This window comes from Cryptomeria japonica, chromosome 9 (genome assembly GCF_030272615.1).
Source record: "Cryptomeria japonica chromosome 9, Sugi_1.0, whole genome shotgun sequence".
Taxonomy (NCBI): Eukaryota; Viridiplantae; Streptophyta; class Pinopsida; order Cupressales; family Cupressaceae; genus Cryptomeria; species Cryptomeria japonica.
This window is the reverse complement of record NC_081413.1, coordinates 364659258-364680206: the sequence shown is the minus strand read 5'-3', so window position 1 is coordinate 364680206 and position 20949 is coordinate 364659258. Positions and strand designations below refer to the sequence as shown.

General features: G+C 36.9%; 1 protein-coding gene across 2 annotated transcripts in view; it reads left to right on the top strand.

Annotated features, from left to right (window-relative positions):
• Positions 1–20949, top strand: part of LOC131076828 (integrin-linked protein kinase 1) — a 201358-nt gene that overhangs the window by 137015 nt on the left and 43394 nt on the right. For both annotated transcript variants that reach the window (XM_058014157.2, XM_058014158.2), the window contains exon 9: positions 16993–17078. In XM_058014157.2, the coding sequence (XP_057870140.2) occupies positions 16993–17078 (86 nt within the window). The remainder of the gene's footprint in view (positions 1–16992; positions 17079–20949) is intronic.

The window sequence follows — 20949 nt, the reverse complement described above, 5'->3', positions numbered from 1 at the left end:
ATCTGAAGCTCTCATCCTAATCTGATGATACCTTGACCTGAGGTCAATCTTAGAGAAGAACACTGCACCATGTAGCTCATCAATTCTTGGAATAGGATACCGATTCTTAATAGTTTTCTGATTCAGGGCCCGGTAATCCATGCACATGTGCATTGTCCCATCCTTCTTTTTCACCAAAACAACACCCGAAGCAAACGGGCTTTTGCTTGGCCGTATGTAACCCATGTCAAGCATCTCCTGGATTGCTTTCTCAATCTCATCCTTCTGCTTCTTGGGATACCAATAAGGAGTAGTCATAACCGGCTTAGCTCCTTCTTCAAGCTCAATGATGTGTTCTGCACCTCTCTCAGGAGGTCTACCAGCAGGTGGGTTCTCAAACACCTTACACCTCTTGGTTATCAAGGCCTGAATATCTTCAGGATAGCTCTGATTCTCTTTTAGTGGTTCAGAGGGCATAACCATGACCTTACTTCTGTCCATGATCAATGCTTGAATGTCTGCGGAATAGCTGCCCTTGTCTACCAATGGATTTGATGGCATTGTCAAACACTCTGCTGCCCACTCCACCTAGTTATGGCGGATCAGCCTCTCCATCCTCTTCAAAGATACAACTCTAAGTCCACCATTCAACATTCCTCTCATTACCATCTTCTTCCCTTCACACATGAATTTCAGCTCCATGGTTTGCAAGTTTAATGTAATCTCACCAAGAGATCTCAACCATTGAATCCCAAGAACTGCATCATCAGTCCCACCAATGCTAACCACAAAGAAATCATCTCTAATTTCTTGATTTTCCAACTTCAGAGACATGTTGAAAATCATCCGGTTGCAAGATATAGTGGAGCCATCTGCTACCATGACTTTGAAGCCTTCTACTTCCTCTACCACTAATCCCCTCTTTGCAACAATCCTCTCATCAATGAAATTATGAGTCGTTCCTGTGTCAATGAGAGCAATGACATGATGCTCCCCTATCACACCCCGAACTCTAAATGACTCATTCTTGCGAATGCTCGAGAGTTGAGCAACCACTCCTCTGTCTTCTGACTCAATTTTAGGCCTTTCAGAAGCCTCTTCATACTCGCTGTCCTCAATTTCAGTTTGCTGTTCTAAAATTTCAGAATCTGATCCATTCGCAAAATAGCACTCCATTTGATGCAAATTGTCCTTCCCATGACACTTACGTCCTGGGGCCCAAGGTTCTCTACAAGAATAGCAAAGATTCTTCCTTCGAAGCTCTTGACGGAGCTCATCATTCCTTCGCGAAGGAAACCTCTTGGTTTGATTTGTAAATTTCTTCTTATCCTTTCGGAAAGGGAAAGGCTTGGACTGAATTCTGTTCCTTGGGGCATCCAACTCCATGCTTCGAGATTTCTTGATAGCTTCTCCAAGGTGGGCGGATCAAATGCTTTAACCCAACCTTTCAAAGGTTCCTCAAGTCCTTTAGTGAAAAGGACAACTAACCGCTTCTCAGAGATGCTAGTTACCATAACTGATAGATTTTGGAATTCAGTTACGTAAGTGTCCAATGAACCTTGCTGTTTGAGTTGAGCAAGTTCTCTAAATTTCACCTCTGGATCCTTGGTGTCAAACCGCTCAATCTGCTTGTTGGTGAAATCAGCATATGTGGTGATCAAGTTATAACCAAGGGCGACCAACCCATGGTACCACCATTCGTGGGCCACTCCATCCAAGTGCAAAGTAGCGAATTTGATGGCGTTTGTAATGTCCGCATCCTAGTCAGGGACATTGGTTTGAGGAGTTAGCCTATTTTTGGACCCTTGTAGGCTAGCAAGGTATGGATAAGGGGGTCAGTAATGCAGCATCTTGAGGAGTGGTCTGTCTATTTGTTCTAGTTCAGTGTTGAGTTCAGTTCTGGTCTTCGTTTCATCAGTTTTTGACATTATATGAGGATTTCCTAATTTTTAGGGAAAAACTGCTAAAAATAGACATGGTCCTATTTTCATTGGCGTGGCGAACTGTGGCCCTAGCTTTTGACAGATTCAGTTTTCGAGCAATAATGAGAGAGATATGAATTTTTAAGTGGTTCCACAGGCAATTAATATTTTAATGAAATATTAATATAAAATCACAAAGTACATCACTTAAATTTATTTAAGTGAAAAATTAATATCTCTTAAGCTAGACATTGCTTTTAGGGTTAAGTTGGGAACCCTAAAAGCAAGTTATGATTTTTCAATCCCTAATTGGCAAAAATCGTAGTTTTTGGGTATTTAGGCAGCCAAGATGGAAATGAAACCTCATTCATTGATATTGAGCATTTGACATTTTTTCTAAGTACTTGGCTATGGCGGCTAGGGTTTGGATTTGTTTTGGAGAGCGTGCATTCCTCAGAATTCAGTAGCTTTGAGATTGTGAAAGATCAATCGAATTGTTACAGCTTGGTTGGCTTCATTTAGAAGTCAAATTGAATTGAATTGGGGCAGATTTGGCTTCTTACAAGGCAGATTTGTTGTAGGTTTCCTATTTACTCTTTTGTTGTTAATTTTGGAGGCTTCTTTCCCAAACACACAACTTGCTCATTTATTGGCGCCATCTTCCACTGTTTGGGTGTCTTAGTATTAAATAAGAGCAGATCTGAATTGTTTCAGAATAAAAATCAGAACTTTGTAAGTTGCTGATTGAATTCTTTTAATTCAATAAATTGGCTAAGGACCTATGGGTATGCTTCTAAATTCTCCAGTTTATTGTTTCAGTTGATTAAATTCATGAATTATTTCAATATGTGTTGCAAATTAAAGAAACCCCCTTCTGCAACTTCTGTCTATTTTTGAAAGACCATCTTAATAATCAAAATTACAAAGATCTACAAAGTGCAGCAGGTTGAAGAGTTGAACCAGCAAGGGTTCATCACAATGTCTTCTTAAGGCATAGGCCTCAAGGACAAGTAATTGTCCAACTTCTGCACCCATGCTCTAGCTGTGCTCTTAGTGCTCCCATCAAAATGTGTCAAAGTCACCCTTCCAACAGCTTATTGATAATCTCTTGGGGCAGCAAATCTGTTGTCATTCCTTCTTCCACGCTTCATTTTCTGATTCATGAATTGATCCAAAGTAAGGATATCTTGGATCTCTCCAGGGAGTGAGGCATATTCCATATAGCTGTTCCTTATTTCATCAGTTGTAGGTATCTCCATTTCAGCTTGTTGTGCTTCTCTTGATAAGAAGACAGGTTGTAGAGGTCTTGGGGCCGAACCTCCACTGTTACTCCCATTGTTACTCCCATTTCCATTTCCTACAGGAGCAATAGAAGTGCTGACTTCCGGTCCATTGTTGGGTTGGTTAGGGGTCCCAACAACATTCTGGTTAAGTTTGGACAACAATTGAGACATCATATCCATCATGGCATCGAATTGTCTCTCAACCTTTTTATCAGGTGCCTCATTCTATTCTGTAGCCTTATCTGCCATTGGATCCACTGAATCTGCAGAATCCAATTCCTTCCCTCTGTTTCTCAATACCTCTGAAAAACGTATCCTCTTCCGGCACTACATGAATTTGAAACTGTTTTCTCTTCTGTTCTCTGTTGTAGTAACGAACGTCTCTGTCACTCATGGAGAATTCTGACTCCTCTGAAACTCACAGGCTGGCAGGAAAACCAGCTTTGATACCACTGTAATATCTCCGATAATTTTTTTTTGGTTTTTAAGTGCAATAAGAATTACAAACAAACACATAACCCGTTAAGGTTAGAAAATATAATCTCAAAGCTTGCTGAAATTGCAACCCTTCCACTTTCTGATCACCGAGTGCCTAATGTGGGAAGGTGAGAGCATACGGTGATAAGGGGTTCGTTAGCTCACTAATCTGCTGGAAATGATAAAGCAAATACAATATTGGGCGGCAAGCCAACGTTTTCCGCTTATCCAGCGGGAAAGCAAGGAACTTGGCGGTGAACCAGCCAAGAGAACAATACTACAGACACAAATCACTTTATCGCAATATTTCAGTGGGAGGACTAAATTACAAATTACTCAACTCAACCGCTTATGCAGCGGGAGGATCATTACAACCAACATCACTCGATCTCTTATGTAATGGAAGGATTGAATTACAAATTATCAGATATAGGCGGCAAGCCAGCCTCTTCCACTTTTCAGCGGGATATGAGATTACAATCCAGAATGGGTTAGTAGTACTACTACTTAACCTTACAATAAAGAGGAAAGTGAGAGTAGAAGAATATTGCTAAACATAAGAGATAATGATCATGAAACTCATTCAATATAAAAAACAGCAAGCTGAAAATGCATAACCAACAACCCATAAACTCACTAAATTACTCATATCTCACTCAAATCTCTCTCAATTCACTCCAAATCACTCGCAAACCAACACTAGACAAGCAACAAATAAGACAAACCAAAAGGGAGCTACAAAAACGCTTCAAAATACCTTGCACACATCCCAATGCACTCTCTAAAACCCATGCCTAGCTAGGATATTTCGATTTGCATTATTAAATTCAAGACTCAAAAAAAAGTGCCACAAACTTACAAGATGTATCGCCAACAGCAAGAAGGAAGATTGAACCAGTACCCGGAATGATCAGTCGCTCTGATAGAGAGGTATGATAAAAAACTCGCTTCAGCCACAAGTAAATCAACAACTCTAGAAATCACTCCAAACTCCAAAAACACTGAAATATGCAATGATAATATCATAGATTACAGCACGCAGCTAGCTACTATATCTCAAGTACAAAACTGGAAACACCTGGGAGCTGCACTTCGAAGCTTCAAAGTTCATACGCCAATCCGGCAGCATAACGATGCAAATTTTCAAGATGCCAAAATGAGAGCCCAAGGCTCATATTTATAACTTCATGCCTCCCCAAATGCAAATGTAAATGGCGCCCAAAATCCACTCAATTTCTCTTTCATTTCGTTTCATGTCTCCACCAACATGGCGCCCACTTTCCTTTTCCTAGGCAAGTTCGAACTTTGCCTTATGGTGGCGTTTTTTGCAATATAAAAACATTAAACAAGAGATGTTTACTCCTAAATTGCCACCAACAAATTCGCCTTTTGACTTAGGAAAGTAATACATGGATATCAATTAATTATTTTTCCCTAAGTCATCCTCAACATTTAATCAATAAATGCAAATATTTAAATATTAAACCTTTGACAAGGAAATAATATTTAATTAAATTACTTATTACTCACATACTGATCATTAACAAAAACTAGGATGAAGCGGAGTAAAGAAGACCATAGAACTGTTGCAGGACCAGGACCCTGTCCACTGCCAAAAATAGAAATACTCCATACTGCCACTTTCTAAAAATAGTAAGTCATGAATTACTACTCCGAAAAGCATGATCTTTGCACGCAGTGACATAGCATGGAAAGCTCAGTAAGACAACATCATCCAAACAGCCAACCCTTAACTTACTAAAAATAGTAAGTTCTCGCTTCAGCAACGTTTGAAACCCTAATTCTTCATTCCACATAGCCTACGGGTCTTAGGAATAGGCTAATGGACCACTGAAAGCACATCATCGAGAAGGGGACATTACAATCTTTTACTTGATTGGGAATGGAGAAGAAGTTACATTTCCTGATGAAGTCCATAGACATTCAAGACCACATCTTTCTTCTAACTCGGAACTCATGTGTAAGATTCGCCCAATAGTCCTCAATGTCAACCTTGTGTGTAAACTTCTCTCATTTGGCTGTTAAAATTCTCTAAAATAGATCAAAACGCTTCCCATCCTTGTATATTCCAAGATTGAAAGTTTTTAATTATTGGTTAACTATATCTACTATTGTCGCAGGGGCATATCTCCATCATTTTCCCAAGTGTGATAGGAAAAGTTATACCCTGCCTATGCTTCTCTTTCTGAATGCAATCAAACTCAAATAGCTGCCTCATCACCTCGAGCAATACCATCTTGTCAGTCGGATACCTTGTAAGGTTCAAAGGTGAATTGTTGGATCCCTAGGTACGTGAAGGTAGGGAATTGAATAAGCCATGAACCATATTTTTCTACTAATGACATTGCCTCCTTGGACAACCTCTTATGTACTCCACCTTATAGCAATCGTGTGAGGTACATGGTGAATGTATCATTCACCCTTCTATACTGTTCTTTCTCATGTAGGTGGAGTTGTGGATAGCATTCATACACCTTATGTTGTCTTTGCTTGTTCCCGACTTCACCCTTGCATATTAATCCTTTCTATTTGATGTGTCTTGCTAGCTTGTAGACTGGGTAAGAAGTCATGCAGAATGACTTCATTTTCTCCAACTTCCTCAACAGGATATCCTGTTTATCACTTATGATCTTTGCCCGATTTATCATTAATGTTCCATCTGATATCTCCTCAATGAAATTAAACATCCATGTCTCAAATAAAACTCCTTGAGGTCCTCCCATGATCTTGTTGAGTAGAAATATTATGTCACTATAGTCTTCTTTGAAATCTGAACTCAAGAGTTTCTTTAGTAGCTTGGAATGGTGACACCTTGTTTCCAGGACCCACTCATTGTTGATGAGTGGGATACATGCATTTGGTCCTTTCTCGAAAATAGCTTGGGTATCCTCAGTTCTTGTTTGCATGCCCAGGTAATTGGGAATCCCAAACGCCTCTCTTTCCGAATCTTCGGTGAGGTATGCAAGCACCAATCCCTTAGGTGTTGAGATATGTAAGAGCCCGGATGGCTCTAACTGCTGATACTGGGATTTTGCTATTTGGTTTTGGAGTTTGTAATTTTTTTCAATTTTTGCAAGGGTTTAACATAAAAAGCAATTGCAACATTCATGTTTCAATAAATCTGAATACTAAATAGGCTATGTAATTAGAGCACCCAAACAATACATACCATTTCTCCTTCATTTATTAAATGATAAGTATTTACAATCATATGCATACACCATGTAATAGAGATCATTACTCCAATGTAAAGGCTGACTGAAAAAGCAACTAGAACCTGATTGAAAACTCTTCAAATCTTTAACTTCATCCTTTACTGGCATTACCAATCCCTTCTTAACAACTCTAGTGCCTCCTTGGTGATTTTCTTATGATTTTTGGAAGCCTCTTAATTAAAATCGCACTACTTCAAGGGTGCCACCTTGCTGCAAGCTATGACTGGAAATATACAGACTGTACTCCCTCTGATTAGGTGAAGCAATGATCATATAAGATGTTTTGAAATGCTCTTAAGCCAGCACCCTAAAAACCAACTGAGTTCCAACAATTTCTTCCCTCTATTCGCACAATCTTGACCTGTGTGTGAAGCCAACTGATTAGCAATCCTTAGCTGAATGTTACACAACCTCAGATAGCTGCCACAATGAAGAAGCTACGCTCTCCAATGCCCTATATGTCTGAAATTTGCAGAAACCCTCGTCTCCTCCAAATCCCAGTCTCCAATGTCAAACAAGAAAAATGGCAATCACATAATGAATCGATTTTCTCTTGAGAAGCCCTTATATTCTTCATGAAGATCGATTTTGCTCAAAAAGCCATTCAATAACAATTTTCGAACTTAGGAAAACTTTTTATTTTCTTCATTAATGTTGGACCCCATACTTAATTGTAATAATGGCCCCCTTTCGATGATGACTTGACCCTCAATTATTAAGTTAAGTTACAACTTAATAATATACCCTTTTAATAAAATAATTATCACTTAGGCCAATTAAATATTAATATCTCCCCAAATACTTATTATTTTGCTATATCGTCTGAAATGGGAGTCAACACTGCTAATCACCATATGACCAGATGCTCTACTAAAAATAGGAAGGGTCCTTCTCGATCAACCTCTGACTTACTATAAATAGTAAGCATAGCAAATGAGGCCCAAATGAAGCCAAATGAACGTCAAAACGGAACATACTGAATACTGGAGAAGATGAGAACCTCTGTTGACCAAATCTCAGCCTCAACAGACCCTCTATCCACAATTCCACACTCATTAGCCTACGAGGGTCAAAATGATAGGCTAATCTACTTGATACTGATGACTAGCTAGAAGGGGACATCACAAGATTGTTCTTGACTGTGGTTCGTAGTGCCTGACACACTCAATCATGAGCTCATTGCATTGTATTGTCGATGGGAATCCAACTGCATGGCAGTTTTCACTTTTCATTATGTTAACTGCCAAGGGAGAGTGTAGTTGGTTCTTCGTTTTGTACATCCTTCGTTTCATCTTCTTTCTATCCAAGTACTCCATGTTGGTGTCTCCAACCTTCTTCCATTTGGAAGATATCTGAGATTCCGGATAGTATCCCTCAAGTACTTTGTTCACTTGAGTCTTCCTTGCAGCTATCCCTGCTTTTGACATGGTACTTGTATGAAGCTAGAAGTCAACAAACTTAGCAAATAATTTTCCAGAATTAACCTAGGTTATGATTTCAATTGATTTTCAGACTTACTAGATTTCTAAAATCAGAAAATTAAACTATGCAATGCTGATTCTTGAACATATAAAGAGTTTGATCCAAGTCTGAAAATTTTGCCTTAAAGAAACCTGATTTTCAGACTTGTGAAAGGTCTGATTATACCTTGTAAGTTTGAAAATATCCTCTAACTCAAAAAATTGAAGTGATATTGCAATCAAATTCACTGTCTTGAATCTGATTTCTGAGTATGAAAGACTGAAATACAGTCTGAAAATCGTGTTCTACTAGGTGAATATCATCTTTCTACTTGCACGATTCATATTGCTGATGCATATAATTGCCATGGCTAAAAATGGTGCAATTTGCCTTTGATGCAAGGGCGTTTTCAGTTAGTGATGTCGCCTTCCTTGAATGTGCTGCAAGATATCCCTAACGTTGGTGCCATATCATCTTCAATGGTGGCACAATCTCCTTTAATACCTTAGGTGATCTCAATCCCTTTCTCCTTCCAGCTGACTTGGAGTCGAATCAGCAACTTAATGGTTATTTTAATGTTGGGACATGTGCTTCATTCAACACTTTACCTCTAACTTTCATCACACAATGAATGTGGGACAAATAACATGTTAAATTAGCCAGGTGAGGAAAACCGATATGAATAGGAACAATAAAATTCAGCTACATTCCCCTTTATTTTGTCCACCAAATGAAATGGTGGAGAATCGATCTCTATCAGGAATGTATTCTCTTCAAATCGTATTCATTTTCCCTTAAAAACTCATCCAATTTTGCAAAGGGGGAAAATTGATAGCCATTGGGACTTAGTTTTTCATCATTAATTCACTCATCCTTGCACATTTCCCCTTGAGTGGAAATCCGCCTTGCATCGGGACTGATTGTCTTTAAAAAATCCTCATGCAATTTAGTCTCATGCCTCCTGGTGGAAAATCGATGCTCATCTGGACACCTAAATTTGGTCAACTATTTTTAATTCAGCCCCAAATGTAAAATCGACATCCATCAGGACACAATATTCATGTTGTTTTTGCATCATTTGATCATTTACTCTCCAAGTGGAAAATCGATCTTCATCTGGACTCATGATTTATATTGATTCAGTTTGCTTTGGTCACTTTTCCCCCAAGTGGAAAAACATGGGTCACCAAGGTTTTCACTTTCCTTATATATTTTCACCTTGTAAGCCCAGTGGAAAAATGACCTCCATTAGGACTCTTGATTTCCATTGTTTTGTCCTTAGTGGAAATTTTTTAGTCATTGGGACTTTCCATAATAACACCTCTATTTACTTGTAAACTAAGTCTTGGAGTGGAAATTCGACCTCCATCAAGACTTTAGTTGTTGTTAACATTTAATAGTTAATTTGATGCTCAAAATGGAGTAGGAAAACGTCCTTCATCGGGACATTACTGATTTTTACTAATTGCTTAGTGGAAAAATGTTTTCCATCAACACATCGTGATTTTTTGGGTTCATTTCACCTTTTACGAGTGGAAAAACGACTCCCATAGGGACTTTTAATGTTTTCACCTAAGTTGCCGGTATGGGTACGGGCACGGGTACGTGTACGTGGGTACGTTACGCTGGTACGACAATTGTTTTTAGGGGGGCTGGGTACGTATGGGTACATTTGTACAAAAAAATGTAAAAATCATAAATATATACATATATACAATCTAATAAGTAGAAACAAAAATTAAATTTAGAATCCCACATATCATCCATATGCTAAACAAAACTTGGAACTATCATATATGATTCATATTGATATAACTATAACAAAATTACAAATTTACTATAAGTCTAATCTAATATGAAATATCCATTTGTCAAAACTTTGAATGTTATGATATATATCGAATTCATTGTTCATTGGTTCAACCGCTCAACAATAAAATAACACAACTAATAATCAGCAATAGCATCATATGGGTCACTAGGAAGATCAAGATCAACATCATCATTGACATTAGATGATGTAGGTAGAGTACTGGAACCACATGCCTCACTACCACTTGCACTAGCAGCAAATTGGCTATCAGACTCCCCAAAAAGTAAAGATTGTGTGGCAGCTGAAAAATCCAAATCAGTTCGCTCTGGATCTACATCCCAAAACTTTGTGCTCCCATCCTTATACTCATTTTGTTTATGAGTAAGAAGGCGCAAGTTTGAATGCACATAAACGAGCTCTTCCGCCTTACTTGCTGCCAGTCGGTTGCGTTTCACTGAGTGGATAAAGGAGTATATGCTCCAATTTCGCTCAGATGAAGAGGAACTAGCAACCTATTGAATAATTGACACAAAGTGAGAGGGTGACAATTATAAAATAGTAAAAAATATAAATTTAGAGAGCAATAAAAATTAAGAAACTTACTTGCGATAAAACTTTGATTGCAAGAGTTTGAAGGTTTGGCGATGTATGGCCATTGAGGTACCACCAAGCATGAGAATCCTTTTTATACTTGTCACGGAGAGCGGAAACACTTTGACCATTGGAGGCTACAAAATCAGCAAACTCACTTGTCATTAAATCCTCCATTTCAGAATCGGGGAAGAGTTTAGTAAGTGCTGTCCTACACCCTTCACTGACTTTTGAATCTCTATATGGTTGTACCCTTGATGGCTTAGCAAGCATTTCATCACTATAAAATTTGGGAGTCAATGCAAATGCAAGAAGATGTAGTGGGGTGGTCATTTTGTTCCACCGCTCAACACAAATTGATTGAACCTCTTTGAAGAAAGTTTCTTCGGGATCTTGCTCTTTTGCATTGATGATGGCTTTCATTTTCTCAATCATCGAGTGAATGCCATCATATACCTCTCCCAAACATGGGTGATCCATGTCAGTATAACGGATCATACTCATGATGGGCTCAGTGAAACTCAAAAAATATTCCACTCGATCCCACCAAGTGTCATCTAGGATCATGTGCTTTACATTTGTTGCCCTTTCAGTATTGGATTGCCTCCATAGGGACCAACTTTGACTAATTACCATGCTAGCAAGTGGCTGTCGCACCTTCGCAAGTCGCCTCAAGACGATTGTGTTGGATGCAAATCGAGTCTCGGCAACCTATTCAAAAATTAAAAATAAAAATTAGAATACAAAGAAGACATGATAAAAGAAATAAAAATTAAGTAACCATCAAAGTGAAATGTAGATTTTAAAAATTGAAGTGTTTCAATTACCTTTAGCAACTCCAACTGTGAAAATGATCTGAAAATGGCCTGTGACATGTTATGGTTTGTGATGAACATTTGGATCTCTTCAGCCTCAACATAAATTTGTTTGATCCAATGTATTTTCCTGCCTATCTTTTGTAGCATGAGGTTGAGAGAGTGGACAGCACAAGGTGCCCAAAATGTGTGTTCAAACCGTGTCTCAATCAACATACCTGCAGCTCTACAATTCTTTGCATTGTCCGTTATTACTTGGACAACATTTTGAGGTCCCACATCATGAATGCATTGTATAAGGATGTTAGCAATAAATTGTGCATCCTTCACCTGTCCCTCACAATCCACAGCTTTCAGAAACATTGCTCCTTTAGGGCACACTGTAATTACATTAATTAATGGCCGATTTTTGGTATCCTTCCATCCATTTGAAATGATGGACATCCCTGTTTGTTTCCATGAATTTCTAATGGGAGCCAATGCATTGTCTATGTTTTTTACCTCCTTTGCTAGTAAGGTGCTACACACCTTCTCATAACTTGGCCCTGTGTACCCTTGTGGAGCCTCATTTACCTTTCTCAACATATCCTGCCAATATGGTGAGCATACCACATTAAATGACAAACCGTTTGCATATAGACATCTTCCAACGGATTGATCTGCAATCTCTCTAGCATCATTCTTAAATGCTCTCTCTAATGGTCCCCTGCTTCTCTTCACAATAACAGGTTCTACACTAATTGGGTCCAAGAATGGGTGGCTCTCTACCATGATATCAGGAAAATCGCTATAAGATGGAGAAGTAGGGGGCCTCTTTGATCTACTTCCTCTTCCTGTCAACAAAGGCCGTTTGCATATAGACATCTTCCAACGGATTGATCTGCAATCTCTCTAGCATCATTCTTAAATGCTCTCTCTAATGGTCCCCTGCTTCTCTTCACAATAACAGGTTCTACACTAATTGGGTCCAAGAATGGGTGGCTCTCTACCATGATATCAGGAAAATCGCTATAAGATGGAGAAGTAGGGGGCCTCTTTGATCTACTTCCTCTTCCTGTCAACAAAGGATGGTTTGAGGCACGACCAACTCTTGCATTTGCTTCCTCTTCCTCTCTAATATATCTTGCTATTTCTTGAGGTGACATCCCATTTCCATCCTTTCCTAGACATGGTTTGATTCCTTGTTGGGGAATGGCACAAAAATGGGCTTTGACACGATTGCAGGAGCTAGTTTTTTTCACACTACAGAAGTTGCATATCCATAAAAATGTTCCACCACCTTTTACTTGGTCTATTATTTTGAGATATTTCCATAAAAGTGAATTTGGGTCAGTTTTGAAAGTCCGTTGAGAAGTAGAGCTTTGAGGAGTAGAGCTAGTAGTCGTTGCCATTATGATTTCTACAACAAATTAAAAAATAATTATTAATATTTAATATTAAACAATAGATTATAAATGTTAAAAACTTAAATATATAAAATTAAATTTTATAATTTATTTAAAATGAAAGTGAAATTATTATAATATTAATTATGAAAGTAATAACAACATTTAAATTTTTACAAACTTCTAAATTACACAATAAGCAATTAAAATATACCTATTTAAAATTTTAAAATAAATTAAATAATAAAACTATTTTGCTAGTTAATAATTTATTAATTATTATTATTTTAACTAGCAAAATAGTTTTATTATTTAATTTATTTTAAAATTTTAAATAGGTATATTTTAATTACTTATTGTGTAATTTAGAAGTTTGTAAAAATTTAAATGTTGTTATTACTTTCATAATTAATATTATAATAATTTCACTTTCATTTTAAATAAATTATTAAATTTAATTTTATATATTTAACATTTAGCAAAATAGTTTTATTATTATAGTTTGAACTTTATTTATTTTAATTCACTTAATAGTTTGTTAAATTAAAAGTTGAAACAAACAAACTAATAAAAATTAAAAAATACAATTTTCCATTTTTAATTTTAAATAATAAAAGTTATAAAACTATTTTGTTAGGTTTCTAATTTATTAATTATTATTATTTTAAATATGAATATTTTAAGTTACTAATTTATTAATTATTATTATTTTAAATATGAATATTTTAAGTTTAAAATATTCATATTTAAAATAATAATAATTAATAAATTAGTAACCTAGCAAAATAGTTTTATAACTTTTATTATTTAAAATTAAAAATGGAAAATTGTATTTTTTAATTTTTATTAGTTTGTTTGTTTTAACTTTTAATTTAACAAACTATTAAGTGAATTAAAATAAAAGTTCAAACTATAATAAAAAATAAAAATTTAACAAACTATAATAAAAATTTAAAATTTAACAAACTATTATAAAAATTTCAAAATTTAACAGACTTCCTACCTGCAAGCTCGAAGGAATGGGGGATGGTGTGACACCTCTGTGCCTCCCTTCGTGTCTCTCGTTGCCTCCTCTGTCGTGGCTCCTTCGCGCCTCCTGTCGCGCCTCCTATCGCGCGTCTTGCTGTGCTTTCGTGCCTCCGTTCCTGTGCTTTCGTGCCTCCCGTCGCCTCCTCCTTCAGTCCTTCGTTTTCACTGTGCGTTGGAATGTTTTCTTCTTTTTTTTAACTTTAGGGTTTAAAACTTTAAAATCGTGTGAAAAAAACCTTCGAGATTTGTGCACGATGTAGATTCATCAAAGAAACCCTACGGAATCACCACGTCTACACCGGATGCGACGGGATTCGTGTCTAAAAATGCGGATATGTTTCAGGTGCAAAAAAACAATATCCTGTCCGAATCCACAGGGATTCCAGGTCGAATCTGAATCCGATACGTATCGTATCCGGATTTGGGGGAAAACTGGGAAGTATCGGTAACTTAGGTTTTCACACAAAATTCACATCGGTTAGCAACATTTTTATCATTTTTTTCTCAAGTTTTAAGGCAAAATTGAAATTAAACGCTTAGCAAGATAAATTGATATGCTCAGGCAATTTTACACTTACATCATTTTTAACATTTTTGACATACTTTTCAGCATTTTGATCCTATTGACTTCAAAAATTGAAGATTTATCATTATTTGCGTCATGAAGATTTGGAAACAAGACTATATCCAAAAGCGAAACTTGGACAAAAACCCTAAACTAACAAGATTGGAAAGCAGGAAAGAGGGGGTCCCCATTTGCAATGGGGCGATGTGTGAAAAGGTAACAACAATGCTACTCACAATTCCATTGATGATGGACTAGTTGCAAGGAGAGGACTCAAAATAGAGGATTGTGAGGGATTTAGAGTGATGGTTGCTGATGGATTCACTCTCAAACTTAAGCATCAAGTTGGGTGAGTAGTTCAAAGATGAGTTCTTTGTGGTGGGTATTGGAGATACAGATGTTGTCCTCAGTATGGAGTGGCTTTGGTCTATTGGGAAGTTTTATATGCATTTACATAAAATGGAAATGGAATTTCAATTAGGAGGCAAGAAATTCCTACTGAGAGGGATGACTAATGGTGGGCTTCGAATTGTGACCTTTAAGTGGATGGAGGTGCCAAAACCCCAAACTAACAAGATTGGAAAGCAGGAAAGAGGGGATCTCTATTTGCAATGGGGCGACGTGTGAAAAGGTCGCAACAGTGCTATGCACAATTTCATTGATGAGGGACTAGTTGCATGGATTGGACTCAAAATAGAGGATTGTGAGGGATTTAGAGTGATGGTTGTTGATGGATTCACTCTCACTTGTACCAGGAAGATCTCAAACTTAAGCATCAAGTTGGGTGAGTATGAGTTCAAAGATGAGTTCTTTGTGGTGGGTATTGGAGATACAAATGTTGTCCTCAGTATGGAGTGCCTTCAGTCTATTGGGAGGTTTTTTATGAATTTACATAAAATGTAAATGAAATTTCAATTAGGAGGTAAGAAATTCCTACTGAGAGGGATGACAAATGGTGGGCTTCGAATTGTGACATTTAAGAGGATGGAGGGACTACTCGGGCATGAGCAGGTGGAGTGGGCAGCAAAGTGCATTATCTTGCCTTCAAACATGGAGCTACCATCCCAATGTTGAGGCCTTGTTGTCTAAGCACAACAAAGTGTTCAGTAGCATACCACCTAGGAGACCCCTTGATCGTGGGATTGAGCACATCATAGAGTTAGAGGATACCAAACCAATTATTACTACACCATATAGGCATCCAAAAAGACACAAGGATGACATAGAGAAGTCCATCAAAGAGTTGATTGAGTTGGGACATATTAGGCCTAGTAAGAGCCCTTTTGCATCTTCAGTGGTGTTGGTAAAAAGAAGGATGTTAGGATGAGGATGTGTGTTGACTACAGGGCTCTCAATAAGAAAACTATCAAGAATAGGTATCCAATCCTACACATTGATGAGTTGATAGATGAGCTACATGGTGCATGCTACTTCTCCAAATTGATTTAAAATTGGGTTATCATCAGATAGAGTTAGAGAGGACGATGTGGAGAAGGCAGCTCTTTGTTGCCACTTTGGGCATTATGAGTTCTTAGTTATGCCTTTTGGCTTAACCAATGCACCCGCGATTTTCCAATCTTGCATGAATAGGATGTTCAACAAACAACTCTGTAAGTTTGTTCTCATATTTTTGATGATATATTGATATTTAGCAAGACATGGGAAGAGCACATGAGGCACTTAGAAAAAGTGCTAAGCATTCTTGAGAGAGAGTCCTTATTTGCCAAGAAGTCAAAACGTGAGTTTGGGATGACGGAGCTACTTTACCCTGGTCACATAATCAGCTCTAAGGGTGTACGTATGGACCTGGAAAAAATTAGTGCAAAAGTTGATTGTATGGCAAACGTAAATTATAATGCTTCCAATATTTAATAAATATGAGTGGTCATCGACAATGAGTTTGTGCTGCAAACACCTTGTTAAACCATTACAGCAGTAGAAAACATATATTCCACAAAATTTCATTGCATACAAGCAATTTGACAAATTGCCTATCCATGAAATGCTGGGGAAGTGCAAAATTTTGGCATAGAAATTTGGGTCAGATCATTACAAAAGAGCATAATGCAAATTGGATTATACCTCCCTATACTTTTTCTTATCTGTTTTCACTGTATAACTGAGAGGAGATTTTGTGGTGAGTTAGGGTTGAACAAAGAGATTTTTTATGTTCAAGTCTCTGAACTTTTTTGTTGCCAAAATGCTTTTAAAGTGCAGTTTATTTCAAAGTTCTTATTAAGAACTTTTGGCTACTGGTTAGAAGAATGAGGTATTCACATATCACTGATTTTTTTTTTTTTGGGTCCCCAGTCATTTCAACGAAGCATTTTTTAGTGAGCAGTAGAATTTTTTTTAGAATTGATGTTATGTGCTATCTTCCATTTTGCCTATATTATAAATGTGCTTATTTTATGCTGCAATTTTTGTTTGAACCAGGACTATACATGGCACCGGAGGTTTACAAAAATGAAGACTTTGATAGAAGTGTGGATGTTTTCTCTTTTTGCCTGATACTTTATGAGGTATTTTAACCATTCAGGAACAACTTTTTCTTGTTAAGTGATTATTATGTTGAGTTACTGAAGGTAGCATTGTGAATCAAGTGTTTAAATTATTAGTAGCTAGAGCAGAGTTATTACTTGCAGAGGGACTAAAACGGCCTTATGAAATAGAGATCAAAGTATCCCTGCAAGATACCTATTTTAAGGGATGCGGGCCACAACCTATGCAAATCATTTGAATGTTGTCTTAGGCTAACATGTTTAGTTGTAATTTTTCAGGGAAGGGTTATATTGATATGTAGATTACTTAAGAGTTCTTCAGTGTCTAACAGGTTTCTTATTTCTTTCCTCCATCCCATCTCACTGGGAGCATTACACAATGTGCAACTATAACCAATATTCATGGACATTTAATACACCTTCCATGCACTACCCTCTTATCATGACTGTGAAATGATAGAATCTGTGCTTGTCGGGTGTTCGTATGTGAGAAATCTTCCTTTCAACTTCTGATTGGATCCATACCCATGGTAGGATTGCCACTAGAGATCCTTCAGCCTTGGATTCTAATCAAGATGTTGCTTCAACATTATACACCTTTACACTTCCAAGGGTTGCACCAGAGAATCTTTTTAGCCCGGTTCATTCTCCCAATGATATACTTAGAGATGTTTGTGGGTACTTTATATTGATCATTGATGCGGATGTTACTTATGGTAAGAGAGAGAATCAGACAATGGTGTCCTTTTCCTTTCTGTAATTCCATGTACATGTGTAGTAGACCATTTTTTTTTTCTTGTTGGGTTTTTTAGGGTTGTCTTTTTATTATATATTAGACCTCTTAGAAAAGAGTTACTCTTGCATTGTTTTCTGTTAAAACATGTCTATCTACTTTGAATCCCATTGAATAATTATGCTAACTTTTAAGAATCACTATAATTCATTTCATAGTGTTCAAAATTCTCCTGATTTGGATAGATATAATACATAAAATACCAAACAATATCACCCTTTCCATCATGTTTATTGAATGATTTCCTCCTAATGCTGAATTGCCTTATGAATCTCAAACATGAGACAACATATGCATTTTTGGAAATGAGAAAAGACATATGAACGCCCTATTATTTTCAGATAATTACATATATCATAGAGCCGTTCCTTAAGGCCATGCATGTGGCAGAGCCCTGAACTTGATACAAGTATAAGTGTTACATGCCATAACCTTTGATGTTAAAAATTCTTCTCTCTTGATATGTTGATTTTCCACCCTATACACCTTCAGGGATATGTCACTGATGCTGCAATTTGATCATTGATGATGTTAATGTTTTTTTTTGAAATGGTGCAAAAGTTGGGTTTGAAATGCAACACACACCCAAATAATGGCCAAACTATGCAATGCAAAATTCCACATTGGAAAGTACTAAGATGAGGTAGCGTGTGATGAAGTAACCATGGATACCTGCTATGTGTTTCTGAGTATACCTCAGAAGTATGACAAAAATTCAGTGAGTGATGGGAGAAACAACTTGTACAAATTCTCCAAGGTTAAGGAGGTTTGAGTTATGTCCCATGAAAGAAGTGGGAGACTGTAGTAAGTTGACGTTAGTTTCAGGAAAGATATCTGAAGTGGAATGTGAAGTCTAGGATGTAGAAAGAGTCTTCATAATAAGAGGATCCCTTTGATTGACAAACATCATCAGAAAGTGCAGATATGTAGGTGGAAGACTTATGAATTGGAGATATGAATGAGTATGAAGTGTGGAGATTATCCTTATACTAAAAACATGGAGAGAAGGGTTGCTGCAGAATCTGAATAGGTGAAAGCCATTTTGGAATGGTTTTGTCTTAAGTATTGTAGATGTGCATCAAGGTGCACTTGTGTAGAGATCAATAGAAGTGCATTTGAATAAAGAAGAGAGCAATTGTAGGATCTAGTGGGGAGGCTTGGCAATAGACCATGACAAGGTAAACAATATGATACAGAGAAGGAAACAGAAAATTTAAAATAAAAGAAAAGGGAAATAATTATAGTATCACTAGGGTCATTTCCCTTGCTCTATGGAGTCATCATGGATGTTTTGGATACATGAATGGGATGCCCCCAAATCCCTTCAAATTGTTTTCTCATTTACTAGGGACATTTCAACGCTTTTTTTGGCATTACTGGGATGTTTCCTATTTAAGGGGCACTACGGGATGCCCAAACATCTATGAAGCATTAAGGGTCATCCCCATCTATTGGGGGAGTCCTAACATCTCACATCAGTTGTCATTTTAAACAAAATAATAAAAACATTTTATTCATAAAAAAGGAAAAATAAAATGGGGCATTTCAAATATTTATTTTCATAGCTATCGATAATGAGAACCAAATAGTTATATGTACAATTTCATAGTCATCTTTCCATGTTTAACTCAATTTTGTATTTCTATTTTCAATGGTCAATCTTCCAATGTTATGTCTCATAGATGTTAGTTTTTATTAATTTATTTATTTATATATTTTTTTAAAATTTCAGCTATTTATAAGTTTAATAATCTCATAGTTTAATTGTAAAAACAAATATATTTAAAAAATTTGTCTCTTTGTCTCCAACGCCACCCCTACCCCAGCTTTTGTCCCCTAAATTTGGGAATTTTTTCTTCCCTTGAGAGAATTTCCTGTTCTCCCAGCCTGAGAATTTGAAAACATTCAACATATGAAAGAGAAGAAATTTGTATTGTGAGACATAGAGTTGGTCGAGAGCAAAGGAAATAGACCACTTCAATACTGAATCACAAGCTGAAGGACAATAATTTTGGCTCTTGCAGAGATGAAGACTCCAAGATAGACATCGAGCAGCACAAAGATTGTAGAAGTCAAGGAACTAAGGGTAAGAAAATAGATGAGATAAAAGCCTTTTTAGGGAGACATGTAGGTGAAGTAGTTGGCTGTCAAAAATTAGATATGGTCAAAGATAGCTGAATAATTTCCAATCTATAGGATTCAGAATTGTGTGCATCATGCTCATAATCAAAGTCATCGAGAGTATAATGTAGGAACATCATTGGATGAATGAGTAATCATGTATTTTCTGGAGGGCACTGGAATTTGTTTAGTTGATTTGCATGCGTTTTTGGCCCATGGTTGTCCTACAAACCTTGGACAGGTGGTGATTTATCCCTTTCTTCGCATCTAAAATTTGCAGCTTCACATTGCATTTCATAGCCTTTTTGCAGTTGAAGTTCACAGCCATTTCGCAGCAGAAATTTTGTAGCTATGTTTGGTTTCACACATTCTCGCAGTGAATTCATAACTTGGCAATTTGTTTTTGCTGATTTCTCTTTGGTAGGTGAGTTTGCATGGTTTTATATAACACTTTATTCCATTCTATAGTTCATCATCTCCATGTAATCAACTGTGTTCTCTCCATGAAATGCAAATATGACTCTGTATCCAGATGGGATGGTGTTGATAAGAAAATGACAGATATGATTAAAAATTGTGGACATGTAGCTATATTCAAACCCGAGGATTTGGCAATTGAAGTTGCTAAGTAGTCATGGTGGCTTGAAATCAATGATATGGCAGAGCATGAATTGACAATGTGAACAACTGAAGGTGACAGATTCTGTACAGAAAATACAATTGAGAAGGATGGCTTGCAACTGGATTTGCAGTTTCTCAGTGGTGGTTTTGTACTTGATGACGAATGTGCAATATAGTAATGTACACATGATGAACAATATTCCTCTAATAATGGCTTAGAATGAATAAATGACGGATTTGGTTCCTCTTTTTTTTCCTCTTGTAATGAACAATTTTAGATAGGTTATCCAAATGGACAATATATTTTTTTCCACGAGTTTTTTTGACACAATATAAAGTAATTTCTTTTGAACTAGT